The 18,337-nt window shown below is 38.1% G+C and overlaps 1 protein-coding gene and 1 pseudogene across 7 annotated transcripts; both read right to left on the reverse strand.

The window, feature by feature from the left end:
* Positions 1-1,975: 1,975 nt before the first annotated feature.
* LOC131357377 (uncharacterized) lies at positions 1,976-8,302 on the reverse strand. 7 transcript variants are annotated; one of them, XM_058396332.1, is made up of 7 exons: positions 8,154-8,302; positions 7,499-7,571; positions 6,253-6,342; positions 3,588-3,778; positions 3,201-3,356; positions 2,739-2,831; positions 1,976-2,636 (listed from the first exon to the last, which is right to left on the reverse strand). In XM_058396332.1, exons 1-7 carry the CDS (start codon positions 8,268-8,270, stop codon positions 2,451-2,453), a joined length of 906 nt encoding a protein of 301 aa, XP_058252315.1. In that variant the 5' UTR covers positions 8,271-8,302; the 3' UTR covers positions 1,976-2,450. The 7 variants fall into 7 exon arrangements, with proteins under 7 accessions (XP_058252315.1, XP_058252316.1, XP_058252311.1 ...); XM_058396333.1 differs by lacking the exon at positions 6,253-6,342; XM_058396328.1 differs by having other exon boundaries at positions 6,253-7,571; positions 8,154-8,229.
* Positions 8,303-8,773: 471 nt separating this feature from the next.
* On the reverse strand, positions 8,774-12,184 carry LOC131357440 (uncharacterized; annotated as a pseudogene).
* Between the last annotated feature and the right edge of the window lie 6,153 nt (positions 12,185-18,337).

The raw sequence follows: 18,337 nt of genomic DNA on the forward strand, positions 1-18,337 counted from the left end.
TTTAATTGAGGGGATGGGAAGTGTAGATTCAAGAATTGCAGATACAGAGAAGTTTTGGACAGAGTTTATCTCCATTTCCTCCCAGGCAGGCCGATTAGGTTGGTTATGGAAATATGCCCAAAAGGTGAGAACGAATGTTTGCTGCCCAGTAATATAAACGAAAATTGGGTAAAGCCATGCTACCATCACTTTTAGATCTTTGAAGTAGAAACTTGTTCAATCGAGGATGCTTACCTTTCCAAAGGTAAGATGATATAACTGAATCCAATGCATTGAAGTAAGATTTGGGAATAAAGACAGGTACAGACTGAAAAAGATGTAGGAATTTAGGGAGAATATTCATTTTAATAGTGGTGACCATTGTCCCAAGTCCCTTTTTGTTTGATTTAACAACCCAGCAAAGTTTGCTTTACAATGGTGCTTATGTATTCTTGTAACTGTGATACCAAGATAGGTAAACTGATTTTGAAAGGGAGGTTGTGCATTTCTGTTGTTAGTGCTTCACTGTTTAGCAGAAACAGTTCGCTTTTGTGCCAATTCAGTTTATATCCCAAAAGATGACCAAATTTAGTGAGCAGTGACAGCAAAGGTGGCAGGGAGGAGGCAGGGTCTGATATGAAAAGTAAGAGATCATCTGCATAAAGGGAGACCTTATGTTCTTCTACCTGTCTCCAAATCCCAGATATATCCCTACAACTACAGAATGCAATTGCTAATGGCTCAATAGCAAGGTTAAAAAGCAATGGACTCAGAGGGCATCCTTGACGAGTTCCCCACTGAAGGCTGAATGGTTGAGATTGCTGTGAATTCAAGACTGAAGCGGTACAGTAGGGCTTGAATATAATAATCTGACCCATGTGATAAAACAAGGTCCAAAACTGAATTTTTCTAAGGCCCTAAATAGATACTCCCATTCCACACGGTCAAAGGCTTTTTCAGCATCCAAAGAGAGGACACACTCGGGAATCCCATCTGATGGTGTGTACAAGATATCCATAAGGCGTCTAATATTAAAATAAGAATTATGGTTTTTGATAAAGCCAGTTTGGTCCTCAGATATAATTGAGGGTAGAACATTCTCTAATCTAAGAGCTAGAACTTTATCAAGGATCCACATTAAGCAGAGAGATTGGTCTATATGAGGAGCACTCTGTCGGGTCTTTATCCCTCTTTGCTATAAGGGTGATTCAAGCCTCGTTAAATGATGTTGGCAATTTACCTTGCTTAAAAGTCTCTGATAAAACCAAAGCTAGTTGTGGTGCAAGGAATGAGGAGAATGATTTAAAAAATTCTGCAGGGAAACCATCAGACTTACCAGTTTGCAATGCTGAGATACACTCAAAAAAATGAAATGTTGGCTTTACTTAACTTTTTATGTCAACAGGTTCCACATAACTCAGTTACGTTGCATTTAAGTTACAATATTTATTTCAGTAAATGCAAGTTTATTACATAATGTTAATACAATGTTGTTTAGTTTAATCAAATTAACATTCCTGATTTTGATTTAATTTATAAAGTTAATTAAGTTCAATTATTCTAAAATTATTATTGTCTCTTTCAATCAAAACAAAGAATCCAGTTTCATTGAATTATGTTTAAGTAAATTCAATTAATCAATTCAGAAATTTAACAACTTTTTTCCTACAAAAATAATTAGGAAACCCACATCTTAACTCAGACATGTCTAAAATCAGTTATCTTCACTTTTACTAAAAGTAACAAATCCACAAATAATAACAGCATGCTGTCTTTAAATGAAACAATTTACAAATGACACAAATAATGTGACAAGTGTTATAAAAAATAGTGTCTCCTTGAAACTGGAAAAAAGCAGCTGCATTAGTTATTTACCAGTTACATTCATTTTATAATAAAAGTAAAAAAAAAACAAAAAAACAACAACAGCATGCTGCCTTTAAATGAAACAATTCACAAACTACATAATACAAGTGTAATGTAACAAGTGTTCTTAAAAAAAAAAAGTTGTCTCCTTGAAACTGAAAAAAGCAGCTGCATCAGTTATTTATAGCTAGATCAACACTGAAACAAATTTACCGGTTATCTTCACTTTTTATAAAAAAACAAAAAAATAATAATAATTACAACTACACAATACAAGTGTAACATAAGTGTTATGAAAAAAGTGTGTCTCCTTGAAACAGAAAAAAGCAGCTGCATCAGCTATTTAAGACCTGCTAGACCAACACCGAAATAAATTTACCATGGTCAGCAAATGAAAGAAATGTACTACAACAATCAACAGTCGAACATTATTGATATAACTCCTGTCTTTAGGTTCTGACCTCAAGTTGCAGAGTTTATGAAAGGAGTTTATTTTTCAGGACCTGAACCTTGTTTGACAGCTTGTTTGCATTGAGCTCCATAAAAACCTTTTGAAACACTTCAAAAGTGTATTTCAGGTCTTGTGGGTAAGCCAAGTTTAATGCCTAAATTAGACCAAGCATTACAGCACATGCATTTGCCACATTAAGTTTTTCTAGCACTTGGACACCTTCAATGATGATCCCTACATCTTCATACGAATCTGTAGCATCCGCTCCTTCGTGTGCTATAACGTAGATTCCCAGGGTGGTGTTATGCATTGAGGTTAGAGCTTCATTTTGTTCAGCATCCTAAAAATGTCAAATACGAAAAGAAACAATTACCAAGAGTTCCAGGGTGAAAAGAATAAGGTTTTAGAGTAACATACAAGAGTTGTTTTTTAATTAACTTACCACATACTCCTTTAGAAGGTTTGATGGGTCTTCATTGAGGTACACAGCAAGAGCTTTCAAGATGCATTCACGTTTTTTCTCAATGGTGATATTCTGCAAAATGTGAAATAAAATACTGTACATTTTAAGTAGCATTATGCAGAGATTTTTTTTCTGTGCATAAAGACATATACATAGTCAATAACCTATTCTAAAAATTAAAAAGCATTAAACAATTCCATGTAACATTTAAAGCTTCAGAAAAAGTACTACTAAAAGTACTGACTTTTATTACGTGCATAAAAATGAGCAGGAGACTGTCCAAAATGCACCATTTTAGTACAGGAAAAAAAATGACATAAGGGAATCAATCACATGAATCACATGAGTAAATAAGGATTGCATTTTCATTTTTAGATAAAATATTTTGCATATTTTGATTTGTTGTCCGATTTAAAATGAGGATGACTTTAGAGAACATACTTGATCCATGACTGAAAGGATGTTTGTGATCTTCTGTGCCTCAGCTCCTCCTTTCTTTTTGAAAATTCTGAAGAGTTGGTTTGAGAAATAATCCAGCTGACCCAAAAATTTGGACACCAAAGGGATTGTTGTAATTCTTCTGAATTCTGCAGATACCTAATACAAATTTAAAAGGACAAATCAGGTTGGCTGGTAATAAATTTGTGACAGAACTTCTGACAGAATATCATATACCAACACTTAGTATTTCTTTACCAACACTTACAAAGAGAAAATTATCTAAAATAATCATAAGCCTTAAAACCATTTAAAAGTACATCAGTTTCTTAATTTTAACTTACAATAACATTTAAGTATTTAACCACAGCTGATGATACAAAGACTTACCTCTCGTTCAGTAAAGAGTGCAGGCCATCTGTTCTTAAACTCAACAATGAAAGGCATATCTTCTACCACCTCATGCCTTCGGTGTGCAAATGTTCTGTCCATCAGCACCTTGATAGCCTGTTCATTGTTTCGTTTAGTCACCTCAGACAGTAGGGTAATCCTCTGCTCTTCAAGGGTGTCTTTTGTTTCACCTTGTGGGTAATCAGGACAGTAGTTGACCTCAGCTTTTTTGGTTTCTTTATTTGGTTAGGCTGAGCTCAGAACATCCTATGTTTCTCAGTTTTGTTCTGTAGTTTGCCATCTTATATTTCAAGCTAATTTTCCAGCCATAGTAGCCGCTCACAGAGCCTTTTTCTTTGAGGCATGGGTGTTTCTGTACCAAAGCTGCAGCAACTTCATCAAGATCTGCACTTGAAGGGTATGCCTTGAACTTTATTATTTCTGAGGCCAAACCATCCAAAATGTCAGATTTTAGCTTGGTATTGGGGCTCAAGACAGTGCCATCAGTTTTATATGCAAGTTGATCTTTTTGCAATTGCATCTCTGCGTCGAAATTAAACTGAGGAATTGGAAAATGTTCAGGCCATGTCTGACTTCTAACGGAGGATGCAGATTCTGAAGTCGAGTTTGCAGAAGACTGTGAGGATGACATTATCTCTGTGTCAAAGGATGACACTGATGAGGTCTCATTTAAGTCTGACACAGATGATGATGAAGAAATACTTGAAGGCAAAAATATGACCTTGAGTGTAAATCGGTCATGTATGTCTGAAGTTGAACTGAGGTTGACAAAATCATTAAAATCAGAATCTTTGTACTTAAGTCGAAAGTCTTCAAAGACTCGCAGTTGTGTTTGGATTTCTCTTTTAAGGTCATTCAACGACTCTGGTATACCGTTTGGGAGATTTAACCTTTCACAATTATTTTCTCCAAAGATTACTAGAAGTTTAGCTGGGGTACCCATCGTGACAATCTCTTCTGAAAGAGAGAGAGAATTAAACGTGTACAATTCCAGCAGACCATTCATAACTATTTACATAAAATAGTTTGCTAAATGAATTAGTTCAATGAATCAGACATTCCATTTTTAGTAACAAGGTTTTGTTTTCATGTTGTAATCATCCCAAAAGTGAATTTCATTTAAAATTTAAAACTTCAAAGACTTCAGTCAACATTGTATTTGTGTACTGTGATCAGCTTTACAAAGATCTCATCATACTGTCATAACAGGTATGACTTACTACATCACAATGTTCCACAGGATTTCAGTGGCTAGTTATTACACCTCATCTATTAGTATGTGTCTTTTTAGGGTAATCATTCGGACACCTCCAACCAAATAATCAGCAAGAGGGTATGGATCTTTCAACTCATTGTGGGGAATTAAGCAAATTTCATGAGTTGGTACCAGTTCAAAGGCTCTGAAGTGCTCTCGATACCATGAACACATTTTCTTGGCAATGAAAGCTAGGCTGTCTTTAATTATACAAATCTGAGAAATCTCTGCAAATTCAGGAAGACCACAAAGAGACCCATGGACAATTATCATGCCATTCCGATACATAATGCCACCATAAGAGACATTCTGAGCAACATTTACAGTGGTGGTATCAGGATATCTAGAAGACAGACAACGTACAATTTCCTCATTCATGACATCAACAGTAATGGGAGAGACACGTGTGACCTGTAAGGTGGTCTTTTCAGGACTGGGTATATGCAGGTTATATCCAGCCATCAATTTTTTTTCATCATCAATGTTTACTTGCCAAAGTTACTGTTATGTTCTTGAAGCAGTTTGTGTGCCTAACTACTTGTTTGAAGTAGCTATGTTTAGCTTCAAAACGCAATGTCCAAAGAAATGCTAAAGGACCAAAACCGCAAATCATTTCTGGATAGTGCTCCAAGAAGTGATGCTTTGTAAGCAATTGTTTAAGGGGGAACAGCTCCTGATATCTCTGACGATGTTCCGAAATTTTGCATTCCAAATATGCAATAGTCTCATCTGTATGAACGAAAGACAACCAGTTCAACAATATCTTTCAGGTCTCAAATCATAAGCCACATAGGTTCATCTGCAGGTACCAAATGCCCAATTATAAATGGCAGTAACCTTAACAGACACCAATTTTCATGTGCATTGCCACCAACTGATCTTCTGCTTGCAAATGTCTGTGGCACCACTTGAGGTCTATTTGTCTTATCACCCCACTTGAATGAGAAATTACTGATGAGTTCATTGAGCCTATCAAGAGACAAGATCTTCTTTGAAATAAGTACACCAAAGCACTCTGCTAGCTCAACTGGAACTATGCCTTCAAAAAGATTGTGGGCCAAATCAGGAGGATAGCCTTTTGTAACACTGAAATTGCTAAGGCTTTCCGTGAAAATGCATGCTTTTTTCACACCCATGACATTTACTTCTTTTTCTGTAGCAAGTTTCACGTGTTCTTGGTGTTGTTCTGCTGTCCGAAGTATAAATTTGCCTGCCTTCACTTCAGTGGTCTGAGAATCTAATTTAAACGAGAAGCTGTACAAAATCGACAACAGTATCCACCTGAAAAGTTTTCAATGAAGCCAGCCATAGAATGTGCAGCAAGATTATTGGCCACAACACACTGTACTGTTCCCTTAAGAAATGTTCCTAGCTGTTGGACATACACACCTGACTGTTCCAAAATTTGTAAATCATGCAAAAGAGGTCGCAAGATTTTCTCAAACCCGTATGTCTTCACGTCTTCCGTTGTGCACAAAACTGCAAGATAAATCGAAGACAAAGTTGACTGAAACATTGATGGTACATTACCCAAAACCCAATAGATTGCACATAGCTTGTGTTTCTTTCGTGATGTTCCGAGAGGGTTGCAAATTTCAAAGTCATCAACATATAAGCACAAAGATATCCTTAAATCATCAGAGAACAAATCATTTGGTTTAAAATACAGACCATCCTGAACTGACCTATGCTGATGGACATCTCCTAACTGCTGAGAACTGTGACTTTCAACCATTTTGTCGAGTAGGTCATTCTGACAAAGTAGATTCTGTATAGACTGAAGTATTGGAACATACTGAAATGTCTTGTTACCCTTGGTCTCAAGAACATATTCTACAGGGTCCACAACTTTAAAATTTTCCCTGTAATATTGTTTACGCTTAAATGCAGAGGCTAGCAGGCCACCATGTTTTATTGCAGCAAGTAAAGGGTTTGTTGCACTTAAAGATGTAACAAGGTCTTTGACTACAGATGCATCATCAATCTTGTGCTTTTGTAAAGTGTCTATAGTTCTGTGAGACAAAGGGCAAGATGCATCACTCAGTAAATAATGTAAGTCCTGCAACAACTCATTGACTGCTGAGCCTGGAACATGGTAGTGGTTTTCCAGCTTTAACAGCATGGAAGCTAATTTAATCTCTACAAGCTTTGGCAAGTTTTCTGGAACCTCTTCTACATCAATACAACTGGAATCGTCCACTAACAGAGATGTTTCATTTTCTTTGTTTGAAGGAGTATCATCAGATATAGTCCTAATCTCTAGTGTTTGACTATTCTTTCCTTAAAATCTGTCAATGAACCCTGACAATGTTTTTCACTCTTATGTGATTTGAATGTGCCATACACATTTGTTTTAAATAAGCAGCCCTTAAACATACAACTTACTGTCTCATGGCTGCACAAGTGGTTATTTATATGAAGAAAGTAATCATTTACTGAAGGAATGGCAGTTACGGCACAAACATGACAATTCATCACAGTACCTTCACTAGAATTTTGCTTTTGATGTGGCTGCTCACTGCCATGTGATCGGCTTAAGTGGGACCTCAGTGCATTCCAGGTTTTAAAAGTGCATGGACAGTAAGAATATAGACATGGATATGATTGTCTGCGGACATAGTGTCCCTGTACCAACCTGAAGTGTTTTTGAAGCTGTGATCTAGATGTATAGGATGAGCCACAATCTCTGCACAGCCACATGTAGAACTCTGAGGGGGAAAAAGAAAATGTGATACACAAAAAAATAATATTAAGAAGAGGAAAACAATATTTCAAAAAAACACCAACCACTAAACTTGGGTAAAATGTGTTGGATGACCTAACAAATGAGCTTAAACAAGATACCTAGATGCCATCTTTTAAGTGTGAAATATGTTTATTTGTATTATTTTGGCCATCCAAAAACAAAAGCACTCGACAATAAATAAGAATGTGTAACGCCATTTTAACGAATGAATTATTTAAGAATAACTTTCTGAATACATTTTCTAAGACTGATTATTTTTAAAACTGATTTAAAAACATATTTTGCAAACAAAACTCATGCAAACTAGCAATTTAATGAGTCACTTGCATCTTTGTTTAAGGGAATTCAAATATTATCAAAGGTTAAAGTATCAAATATTACATAGGAGCAAAAGAAACGTGAATGTAACTAGCAATAAAGTGAAAACAACATGAGTAGGCCAGCTTTATTAAAATACCCCAAAAAAACATCAGATCATACGTGATTAACCATTCTAATCTAATCCCAGCCTCAATATAATACTATAAAAGTTAAAATATCTCACCTGTGTCGACAAATAGAATAAACTTCGCTTGCAGGCTCCGTTTACACGTTTGAATTTCGTTTGGTAATGTGGCGCTAATCTCAAAAAAAGCTGAGGGGGTGATCGTTGAATGTGCATTCCATCTGCGCATGTGTGGATATCACTCCACTTGCTGACGAAAGTGTGGTACTGCAGAAGCAACACAACTCCATTTCATTCATTTAACTTAAGTGAGCTGTGTGTAAATTTGAAATTTAACTTTCTCATTTTGTCAACATGACTCTTTTAAATTTAACATACAAACATAAGGGAGTTGTTTAATTTAAACACATTTACATTCTTTGGACCAACAGCAGCCACATTTCATTTTTTTGAGTGTAGCTAAGATTATTTCCTCTTGTGATATGGGCTCTTCTAATCTTAATCTAAGATCAGGGGAGAGTATTGGGATATTTTGCCCATTCAGACATAGCATTTTCCTTGGTGGAAAAGTTCAATTTTAGTCTCATCTGACCAAAGCACCTTCCTCCATACATTTGGGGAGTCGCCAACATGTCTTTTTGGCAAACTCAAAACATGCCTTCTTATTTTTCACACTAAGTAATGGCTTTTTTCTGGCCACTCTTCCATAAAGCCCATCTCTATGGAGTGTACGGCTTATTGTGATCCCATGCACAGATACACCAGTTTCTGCTGTGGAACTCTGCAGCTCCTTCAGGGTTACCGTTGGTCTCTGTGCTGCCTCTCTGATTAATGCCCTCCTTGCCCAGTCTTTGAGTTTTGGTGGGCAGGCCTCTCTTGGCAGGTTTCTTGTGGTACCATGTTCTTTCCATTTGAAGATGATGGATTTGATGGTGCTCCGGGGGATCATCAAACATTTGGATATTTTTTTATAACCCAACCCTGACTTGTATGCAACAACTTTGTTCCTGACTTGTTTGGAGAGCTCCTTGGTCTTCATGGTGTGATGCCTCTTGCTGTGTGGTGTTGCAGCCTCTGGGGCCTTTCAGAAAAGGTGTGTTTATACTGACAGATCAGAATCAGAATCAGAATCACTTTTATTGCCAAGTATTGTAGGGTTTACATATACAAGGAATTTGTCTTAGTGTGCTGGTGCATAGTAAATAAATAAGTAATAAACATATACAAGGAATTTGTCTTAGTGTGCTGGTGCATAGTAAATAAATAAGTAATAAAGAAAAAGAAGCATAAGTTTACACATCATTTTTGTCACATCATGTGACACTTAGATTGCACACAGGTGGACTTCATTTCACTAATTATGTGACTTCTGAAGGTAATTGGTTGCACTATTACTTTTGAGGGGCTTCATAGCAAAGGGGGTGAATACATATGCACATGCCAATTTTCAGATTTTTAATTTTTAAAAATTCTTTTTTATATATATTTTTCTCATTTTACTTCACCAACTTAGACTATTTTGTGCAGATCCATCACATAAAATTCAGATAAAAAAAAACATTTAAATTAAAGGTTATAATGTAACAAAACATGAAAAATGCCAAGGGGGGTGAATACTTTTGCAAGGCACTGTATCACAGTGCTCTTATAAGCACAAGAGTAAACCATTGGGATCAGGTGATTATCTACAGGGGTTGGACAATGAAACTGAAACACTGGCCAATTTAGTGTTGGAGGTTTCATTGGCTAAATTTGACCAACCTGGTGGCCAATCTTCACTGATTGCACATTCCACCAGTAAGAGCAGAGTGTGAAGGTTTAATTAGCAGAGTAATAGCACAGTTTTGCTTAAAACATTGCAATGCACACAACATTATGGGTGACATATCAGAGTTCAAAAGAGGACAAATTGTTGGTGCACGTCTCGCTGGCGCATCTGTGACTAAGACAGCAAGATTTTGTGATGTATCAAGAGCCACGGTATCCAGGGTAATGTCAGCATACCACCAAGAAGGACGAATCACATCCAACAGGAGTAACTGTGGACACAAGAGGAGGCTGTCTGAAAGGGATGTCCGGGTGCTAACCCGGATTGTATCCAAAAAACATAAAACCACAGCTGCCCAACTCACTGCAGAATTAAATGTGCACCTCAACTCTCCTGTTTCCACCAAAACTGTCCTTCGGGAGCTCTACAGGGTCAATGTACATAGCCGGGCTGCTATAGCCAAACCTTTGGTCACTCGTGCCAATGCCAAACGTGGGTTTCAATGGTGCCAGCAGCTAAAATCTTGGGCTGTGGACAATGTGAAACATGTATTGTTCTCTGATGAGTCCACCTTCACTGTCTTTCCCACATCCGGGAGAGTTACAGTGTGGAGAAGCCCCAAAGAAGCGTACCACCCAGACTGTTGCATGCCCAGAGTGAAGCATGGGGGCGGATCAGTGATGGTTTGGGCTGCAATATCATGGCATTCCCTAGGCCCAATACTTGTGCTAGATGGGTGCGTCACTGCCAAGGACTACCGAACCATTCTGGAGGACCATGTGCACCCAATGGTTCAAACATTGTATCCTGAATGCGGTGCCATGTATCAGGATGATAATGCACCAATACACACAGCAAGACTGGTGACAGAGTGGTTTGATGAACATGAAAGTGAAGTTGAACATCTCCCATGGCCTGCACAGTCACCAGATCTAAATATTATTCAGCCACTTTGGGGTGTTTTGGAGGAGCGAGTCAGGAAACGTTTTCCTCCACCAGATTCACGTAGTGACCTGGCCACTATTCTGCAAGAAGAATGGCTCAAAATCCCTCTGGCCACTGTGCAGGACTTGTATCTGTCATTCCCAAGACGAATTGATGCTGTATTGGCCGCAAAAGGAGGCCCTACACCATACTAATGAATTATTGTGGTCTAAAACCAGGCGTTTCAATTTCATTGTCCAACCCCTGTATAAGGAAATAATCGATTCTAGAAAAAGTATGATGAACATGCGAGAAAAAAGAGTATTCTCTCTTTTTTGGATAAAGGAAGTGCTATATGTCAGAGATGTAAGCACTGTTTTTATGCTATGTTCAAAGAAAGTGTCTTCCCACCATGGGGAAACATCTGTGTCCAGTGGTATCCTCCCCAAGATATTTATCTGACCCACTGAGAAATCCTCTGTAACCTCCAAGCAGAAGGTATGGTTTGCAGGGCAGGTCAGACTGCCATAGGTGAAGGAATTCATTTTACTGATGAAACACCACTGTGTGTGAGATACTTGAATCGCATCAGCATGACCATGCAATGACTGAACACTGATAAGCTTAGTATCACTGGAAGAGAAGGGTTGTAGTAAAGTATTACATATACAAATAACATAACTGGAAGTTTCATGACAACAGGTGCGAGTGGTAAACAAGGTCTCATCCTCTTTTAAAGTCATATATCCTGTTAGGTGGTCCCATTTAATGATCTGATCCTTCACTACTACACCTATAGAACATATAGTCGTGGAGTTCAAAAATACTTGCTCTGGGTGTATAAAAGGAATATTGGCAAAAAAAAAACAATGCAGCCGGTGCACTCATTCCCAGTGTATAACATCAGTGTAGACAGTATTTAATATCTTTCATCTTTTCTGATGCATACCATCTATGCAAGTCTAAAATTTCTATAAGATCATTTAAAGCATGCCTAGGTGTCTTGAGAAGACGAAGGTCTAAAATTTCTTGTCTTGCAGCAGTAAATAAATTCTGTGCATATGATCTGCAGACTAAGTCATGTTCGATGGTACAGCTTTAATTGAATAATGTATGGCTGACCAATTTGATGATATTTTCATTGCTATTGGTGATGGGTTAAAAAACAGTGGCCACTTGGTTTGCCAACTAAGCTGAGAACTGTGATTGTCCTGTCATTTTGTAAGTGTTAGCAATTGAATTCACAGAGCCAAAGAGACCTCCTAAATTTCCAAACAGATCTCGCTTAGAACGTACAGGTGCAATTTGGACTGCAAGCCTGCCTTCGTAATCAGAGATTAAATCATCGATTCATGACTGTAGCTGTTTTATCATCCTCACTACAATGTTTCACAAAAGCAGACAAAATATTTGAAATGCTATAGGTTACATTCGTCATTATCAAATTGACATCATGCAATAAAGTCTTATTAATGTTTCCCTTAATAAAACAACCTGGAGGGATTGGATTTAATTTGCCTAGTTTGATGCAAGTGTGCCCGGACACCTTCCTGTCATCTGCTGTGATCAGCCTGAGAAAGAGCACAGAGAAACATTAGTTAATTATTGGCTGGGCCTTTGAATAGTTTGCACTGGGACCTGTGGTACCAACATAATTTTCCCTAGATAGACATTGCCACACAGCTATTACAGATAGCTTTAATCTCATAGGGCCCATGCCACCCAGGAGAGAATGTACTTTGCTTTACAAAGACACATATCATTATCATGTCTCCTTCTGTAAATTTTGTTTCAGAAGTTGGATTGAAATGAGCATCATTAGTCAGGTCAGACTGTTGCTGTCTCAGCACAGCCTGAGCCTGCAACACTTTTAGCCTTTCGTGAAGCTGTTTCAGCACAGTCTGCTGTGTTGCAAGCATCAGAGGCCCCAAGCCTGCTGGAGAAATGCCTGGATCAATGGGCAGTTTCAGTACCCTTCCAGACATAAGCTCGTATGGGCTAACACCTGTAGCCCTAGATGGGGTTGCTTGCAGTACAGTTAGAACTGTGGGCAATGCATCAATCCACTTGTTTTGATGCTGAATTATCTGTTTAGCAATGCTTTCTTTGATAGTATGATTGGCACGCTCAACCATTACAGAACTCTGTGGTCTGTATGGTATATGGAATGTTTGTTTTGCTTTAGTCTGGATTCTATTTTAGAGGCCCATTCCAGTAGTGCCCAACAGGTATTTTCAGGTACCTCTGCCCCATGGATCAATGCTTGTTGAATGTGGGATCCTGCATTATTTTTTTAAACACTGTAGTAAAACTTCCTGGTCCCTCTCTACATCTTCTAACCCTGAGTTTTCTTTGTAAGACAGCCACAATCGCTCTGCATACACTTCAAATGACTCTTTCCTTACTTGCTTTATATCCAATATTTCGTTCCACACTGCATGTGTTGGTCCTCTTAACTCCAACAACGCTGCTTTCAATCGTTCATACATTTCTATATCTCTCTCTCATTCTCTCTTAATTATAAATTAATCCAGATCTCGGATATTTAGGCATTTTTGATTTTAGCTCATTTGGGATGGTTAAGAGAGCTATCTGCCACAAATCCCTAAGCTGCAGATTATACACTGATGCTTGCAGCATTAAATTATTCCAGTAGGGCTGAAATGGGCCTTTTAGTCTCTAGTTTACAGCCCTCTGTAGAGTTCCAGACCAAAGTTGGTCATTAGTCCATGTTAATTCTATTTCTGTTGAGTACAACTGAAAAAGAAGTGGTTTGATTTGTAATGCAAGGGAATCCATTATCTCCTTATCTACACTGCAACTAATATAGCATACTCTGATTTGGAAATTAGACCTTTTTCAGCAATCGTACCATAACCTTTAGAATGACATTAAACATCAATAACATCATACAGTAAGTATATCATCATATTTTTTCAGTATTCCTTGAGATTAGAATCTGAAGGGTTAAAGAATGTACATTCTTGGTGAGATCCAGAAAATAGTTCCACCATTGTCTCCTTGAAGAGGGGGAGGTACACAGGAATGTGAATTGTTTTATGACACACTTCCCAAAACCCCCCAAAGTCTCCAAAGTTTCTGTTTTTGCTTGAAGATATAACTTCATCACACTCAATATTAATAATTTTGCTTGCCACATTACAATCCTCCCCTGCCCCCTTGGGACATTTTCAAAATAATTCCCAAGGCTACATTGCTGGAAATCTTACTGTAGCTGTCTCTGAATGGCTGGCACATGTAAGGGGATAAGCGTGAAAACAGTGTTGACAGATGTTCATAAGGAGCGAACCATAAATCTGAAATAATAGCATTGAAGTGTAGACAATATGACAAGTCCACTGGCAATCACTCAGCCACGGAACACCCAGTCCCACCAGGTGTATATGTAGTGGGCTGAGCAGGTAGATGAACTTGACAAGATCTCTGCTGTTCCCTTGGCCAGGTTTGCTTCCACCTGAGCCTGGTTCAAATGATACAATCATGACACTGTTTCTTCGCATATGACTCGACATTTCTTCTAGTTTTTCATCTTGTGAGTCAAAGCGAGCCGAGTTGCATTAGTGAGGCCTTAACTTTTTCAAGGCGTTTGACTTAGTAGGGGTGAAATGAGACAAGTCACGGCGTTTATCTGTTTGACCAGAATTGGACTCTGACTAATAAGAAACTGATGTAAAAATTAATAATTGTCTTGAGATATAGATATATATCACTCATTTCATGGTTGATGTACAACTGTTTTTTTTTAAATGCACCAATATTTTAATTTAATGAAAGGTCTGGTCTGCAGGGAGGCCAGTTCAGAAGCCAGATGAAGATGCCGTATGTGGTTTAGCATTGTCCTGCTAAAGTATGCAAGGCCTTCCTTGAAAAATATATTATTTTGAAAAAAAAATTTTATTTAACAATATGTAGAATCAGTTTTTTTATAGATTAGTGAACTCTGCCCATTTTTTCTCTGACTCTCTAAGTTGCTCTTTTTATACCATTTTTATACCAGTCAAGTTTTTCAATATGCAAATCAGCATCACAGCAATCTCTCCAATCATTGTCAATGTGGGGAATAAAATGTATTATTTTATCAAAGAAATCATTACACTCTATAGGGGAGAAATTGCAAGAATACAAGTCACTGTATAATTGACAGATTTTCTTACTTAATAGAGTAGGATCTGTGCATTCAACACCATTAATCATTAGCGAAAGGACTGAGTTACTCGATTGTCATCTTTTTCTAATCTGCAGAAGGAAGAAATACTTTTTTCACCCTCTTCCATCCATTTAGCCCTAGAGCGTAAATATGCACCTTTAGCTTTCTTAATGTAAAGATTGTCCAGTTCTAATTGTAGAGAGACCATTTTGTTTTTTTCAGTATCATTCAATACACTCTGACTACAACATTTGTTACTCATAAATAATATTATGTTCCTGTTGTCTCCTTACTTTGGCAAGAACTTTACCGTAATTAATCGATAATTCACAAATTTTAAATTTGAGGAACTCCCATTTTGGCTTTATTAAAGTTACTACTGTTCTTAATTTCCAGAATTAAATCTTTAAATTTATTACAGAATATCTCATTATTAAGTAAATCAGAAGTAAATTTCCAATATCCCTTAATCCTTGAGGTATTGTGATTTGGTTTGAATAATAGTGAAATAGCACAGTGGTCTGTCAAAGGTCAAGTCAAAAGAGCTTTATTGTCACTTCAACGATATATAGCTGATGCAGCACACAGTGAAGTGAAACAAAGTTCCTTCTAGACCAGAGATGCTAAACAGAACAAAAACAAATTACAGATGGCGTGGACAAACATAGAACTATACTAAACTATTCCTACAAGGTGCATTCTTTACAAACTAAACATACAACATAAGTGCACAAGACAGATGACAAGACAGTGCAGACAGACAAGACATATAACGCTAACTCTTGTGCACAAAAAAAAACAGTGTTACCAGTGGGTGCAAAGACAGATAGAAACAGGTTAGGACAGTGAATATATATGTAGAAGTAACAAAGTAATTTAAGTTAGAACAGATACATTTAGTTAAAGTGACGAAGTGAACAGTTATAAATATTTAAAAGTATTTAAAGTGTAAACAAGATCAATGTAAAAGTGACGTGCATGTAAACAGGAAAAATTTTGTGCTTATGTGTGTGTCCAGCCCAGTTCAGTTCTATTTTGAGACCAGCTCTCTTGTGTGTGTGTATGTACAACACCTTGTCCAGCACAGTCCAGTTCTCTATTGAGAACAGTTCTCAGTTGTGTGTGTTTGTGTGTGTGCTTGTGTATGTGTGTGTGTATGTGTGTGTGTCCGTGTCCAACTCAGTTCAGTTCTCTGTTGAGATACCTGATTGCCTGAGGGAAGAAGCTGTTCAACAGTCTGGTTGTGCGGCTCCAAATGCTTCAGTATGTCTTTCCAGATGGCAGGAGGGTGAAGAGTGTGTGTGAAGACATCTGCTAGTTGTTCTGCACATTCCCTGAGCACTCTACCAGGAATGTTGTCTGGTCCAGCAGCTTTCCTTGGGTTAACCCTGCATAGAGTTTTTCTCACGTCAGCCGTGGTGAGACAGAGCACCTGGTCCTCTGGAGGAGGGATGGTCTTCTTTGCTGTCATGTCATTTTGTGCCTCAAACTGAGCATAGAAGTTATTCAGCTCATCTGGAAAGGAGGCATCACTGTCACAGGCAAGTGGAGCTGGCCTGTAGTTGGTGATGGACTGGATGCCTTGCCACATGAGCCGAGTGTCACCGCTGCTCTGGAAGTGGCTGTGGATTCTCTGGGAGTGTGCGCGCTTTGCCTCCCCGATGGCTGAAGACAGTTTGGCCCGTGCTGTTCTTAGTGTGTCCTTGTCTCCAGCTCTGAAGGCAGAGTTTCTGGATTTTAGCAGCGCACGCACCTTTGCGGTCATCCACGGCTTCTGGTTGGAGTGTGTAGTGATGATCTTGGAGACAGTCACGTCATCAATGCAATGTAGCTGGTCACTGATGACGTGTATTTCTCCATGTCTGTGGTATCACCGTTGGTTGCAGCCTCCCTGAACATTTTCCAGTCAGTGCACTTGAAATAGTCCTGAAAAGCAGAGATGGCTCCTGTTGGCCAGGTTTTAACCTGTTTCTGAACCGGTTTAGAGCATCTGACGAGTGGTCTGTATGCTGGAATCAACATAACAGAGATGTGGTCTGAGTAGCCGAGGTGGGGATGGGGCTCTGCACTATACGCACCAGGAATGTTTGTGTAAACAACATCCCGCATGTTTGCCCCTCTCGTCGCAAAGTCCACATGCTGATGGATTTTAGGGAGAACAGACTTGAGATTTGCATGATTGAAATCTCTGGCAATAATAAGCACAAAGGTGCTGCTGACATAGCGCAGTTTTTAACAAATAACAGTAAATTATCTGAAATAACACAATAATCAATTCTTGATTTATTGGAGGCATTGGGTCTTAACTAAGAAAGCTGCCTTAGATTAGGATTGAGATATCTCTAGACATCTATCAATTTAAGACTGGTGAAAAAGTGGGAAACCAAAGAATTTGTTCGAGAAGCAATGCTTTTGGGTGGATGTCTATCATGTGTCTCATCTGGTACAACATTAAAATCTCCACCTACAACAATATTATCTGTAGGATAAATACTTTTTAAATCAGAGATTACAGACGAGACCTTTTGAAGTAAATTTTGATTCAGTTTAGCATTATTGTGGCCATATACATTAACCAAAATAAAAAAAACATGTTCAATATCTAAAATAACCACTAACCAACGTCCACTTAGATCAGATCTGGAAGAGATTATTTTTCCTAGACAGATATTTAATAAAATTGCAGTACCTGCCGAGTGAGAGGAACCATGGCTAAATAGCATCTCATCTCCCCACTGAATAGACCAAAAAGCAGTATCCATTACGACTGAGTGTGTTTCTTGTAGAAAAATACAGTGAGAACCATTACTTTTACAAAATAAGAATATTGCTTTTCTTTTAACCTTATTTTGAATGCCCCAAACATTCAATAACATGAAAGAAAATGGCAACTTAACTGGAAACATGACAACAATAAAGAGGAAATGTACAAAACATAAGGAAAAATGCAAACACTTCTATGAGAAAAAGCATAAAATTTACCAGGTTGTATAACCACAAACATAGAACATACCTCACAACCTAGTGCATCTCCAAAAATAGTCAGTCCTACCCTTAATCAGTTCAAGTGAATAATCATGTCGAGTCGATGCGTTTTCCTTCAATATAACTGAACGAACCGCATGCCTGATTGATCAAAGGCTAGAGCACAGCTTGGGCCAGCCAGTGCTCCATCATCCTCTGTGAATCAAACTCCACGGTCTCGGCAGACTGATGAGTTCTTTGTTGATTTCCACATTTCATCCCTGTATTTTCACAGTGTAAACTGCACAATCATCTGCCTTGGTTTCCCTGTCAACAATGTCCTCTAATTTCTTAACCAGGTGCAGTGCGATTTCAGCAAAAAGACTCCTCTGTGGAGATCCTCTTCAGGCTTTTCTTTCATACCATTGGTCCGGAGATTCGTTTATACCACTTGAGTTC

The sequence above is a fragment of the Hemibagrus wyckioides genome, linkage group LG08 (genome assembly GCF_019097595.1).
Source record: "Hemibagrus wyckioides isolate EC202008001 linkage group LG08, SWU_Hwy_1.0, whole genome shotgun sequence".
NCBI classification, from domain to species: domain Eukaryota; kingdom Metazoa; phylum Chordata; class Actinopteri; order Siluriformes; family Bagridae; genus Hemibagrus; species Hemibagrus wyckioides.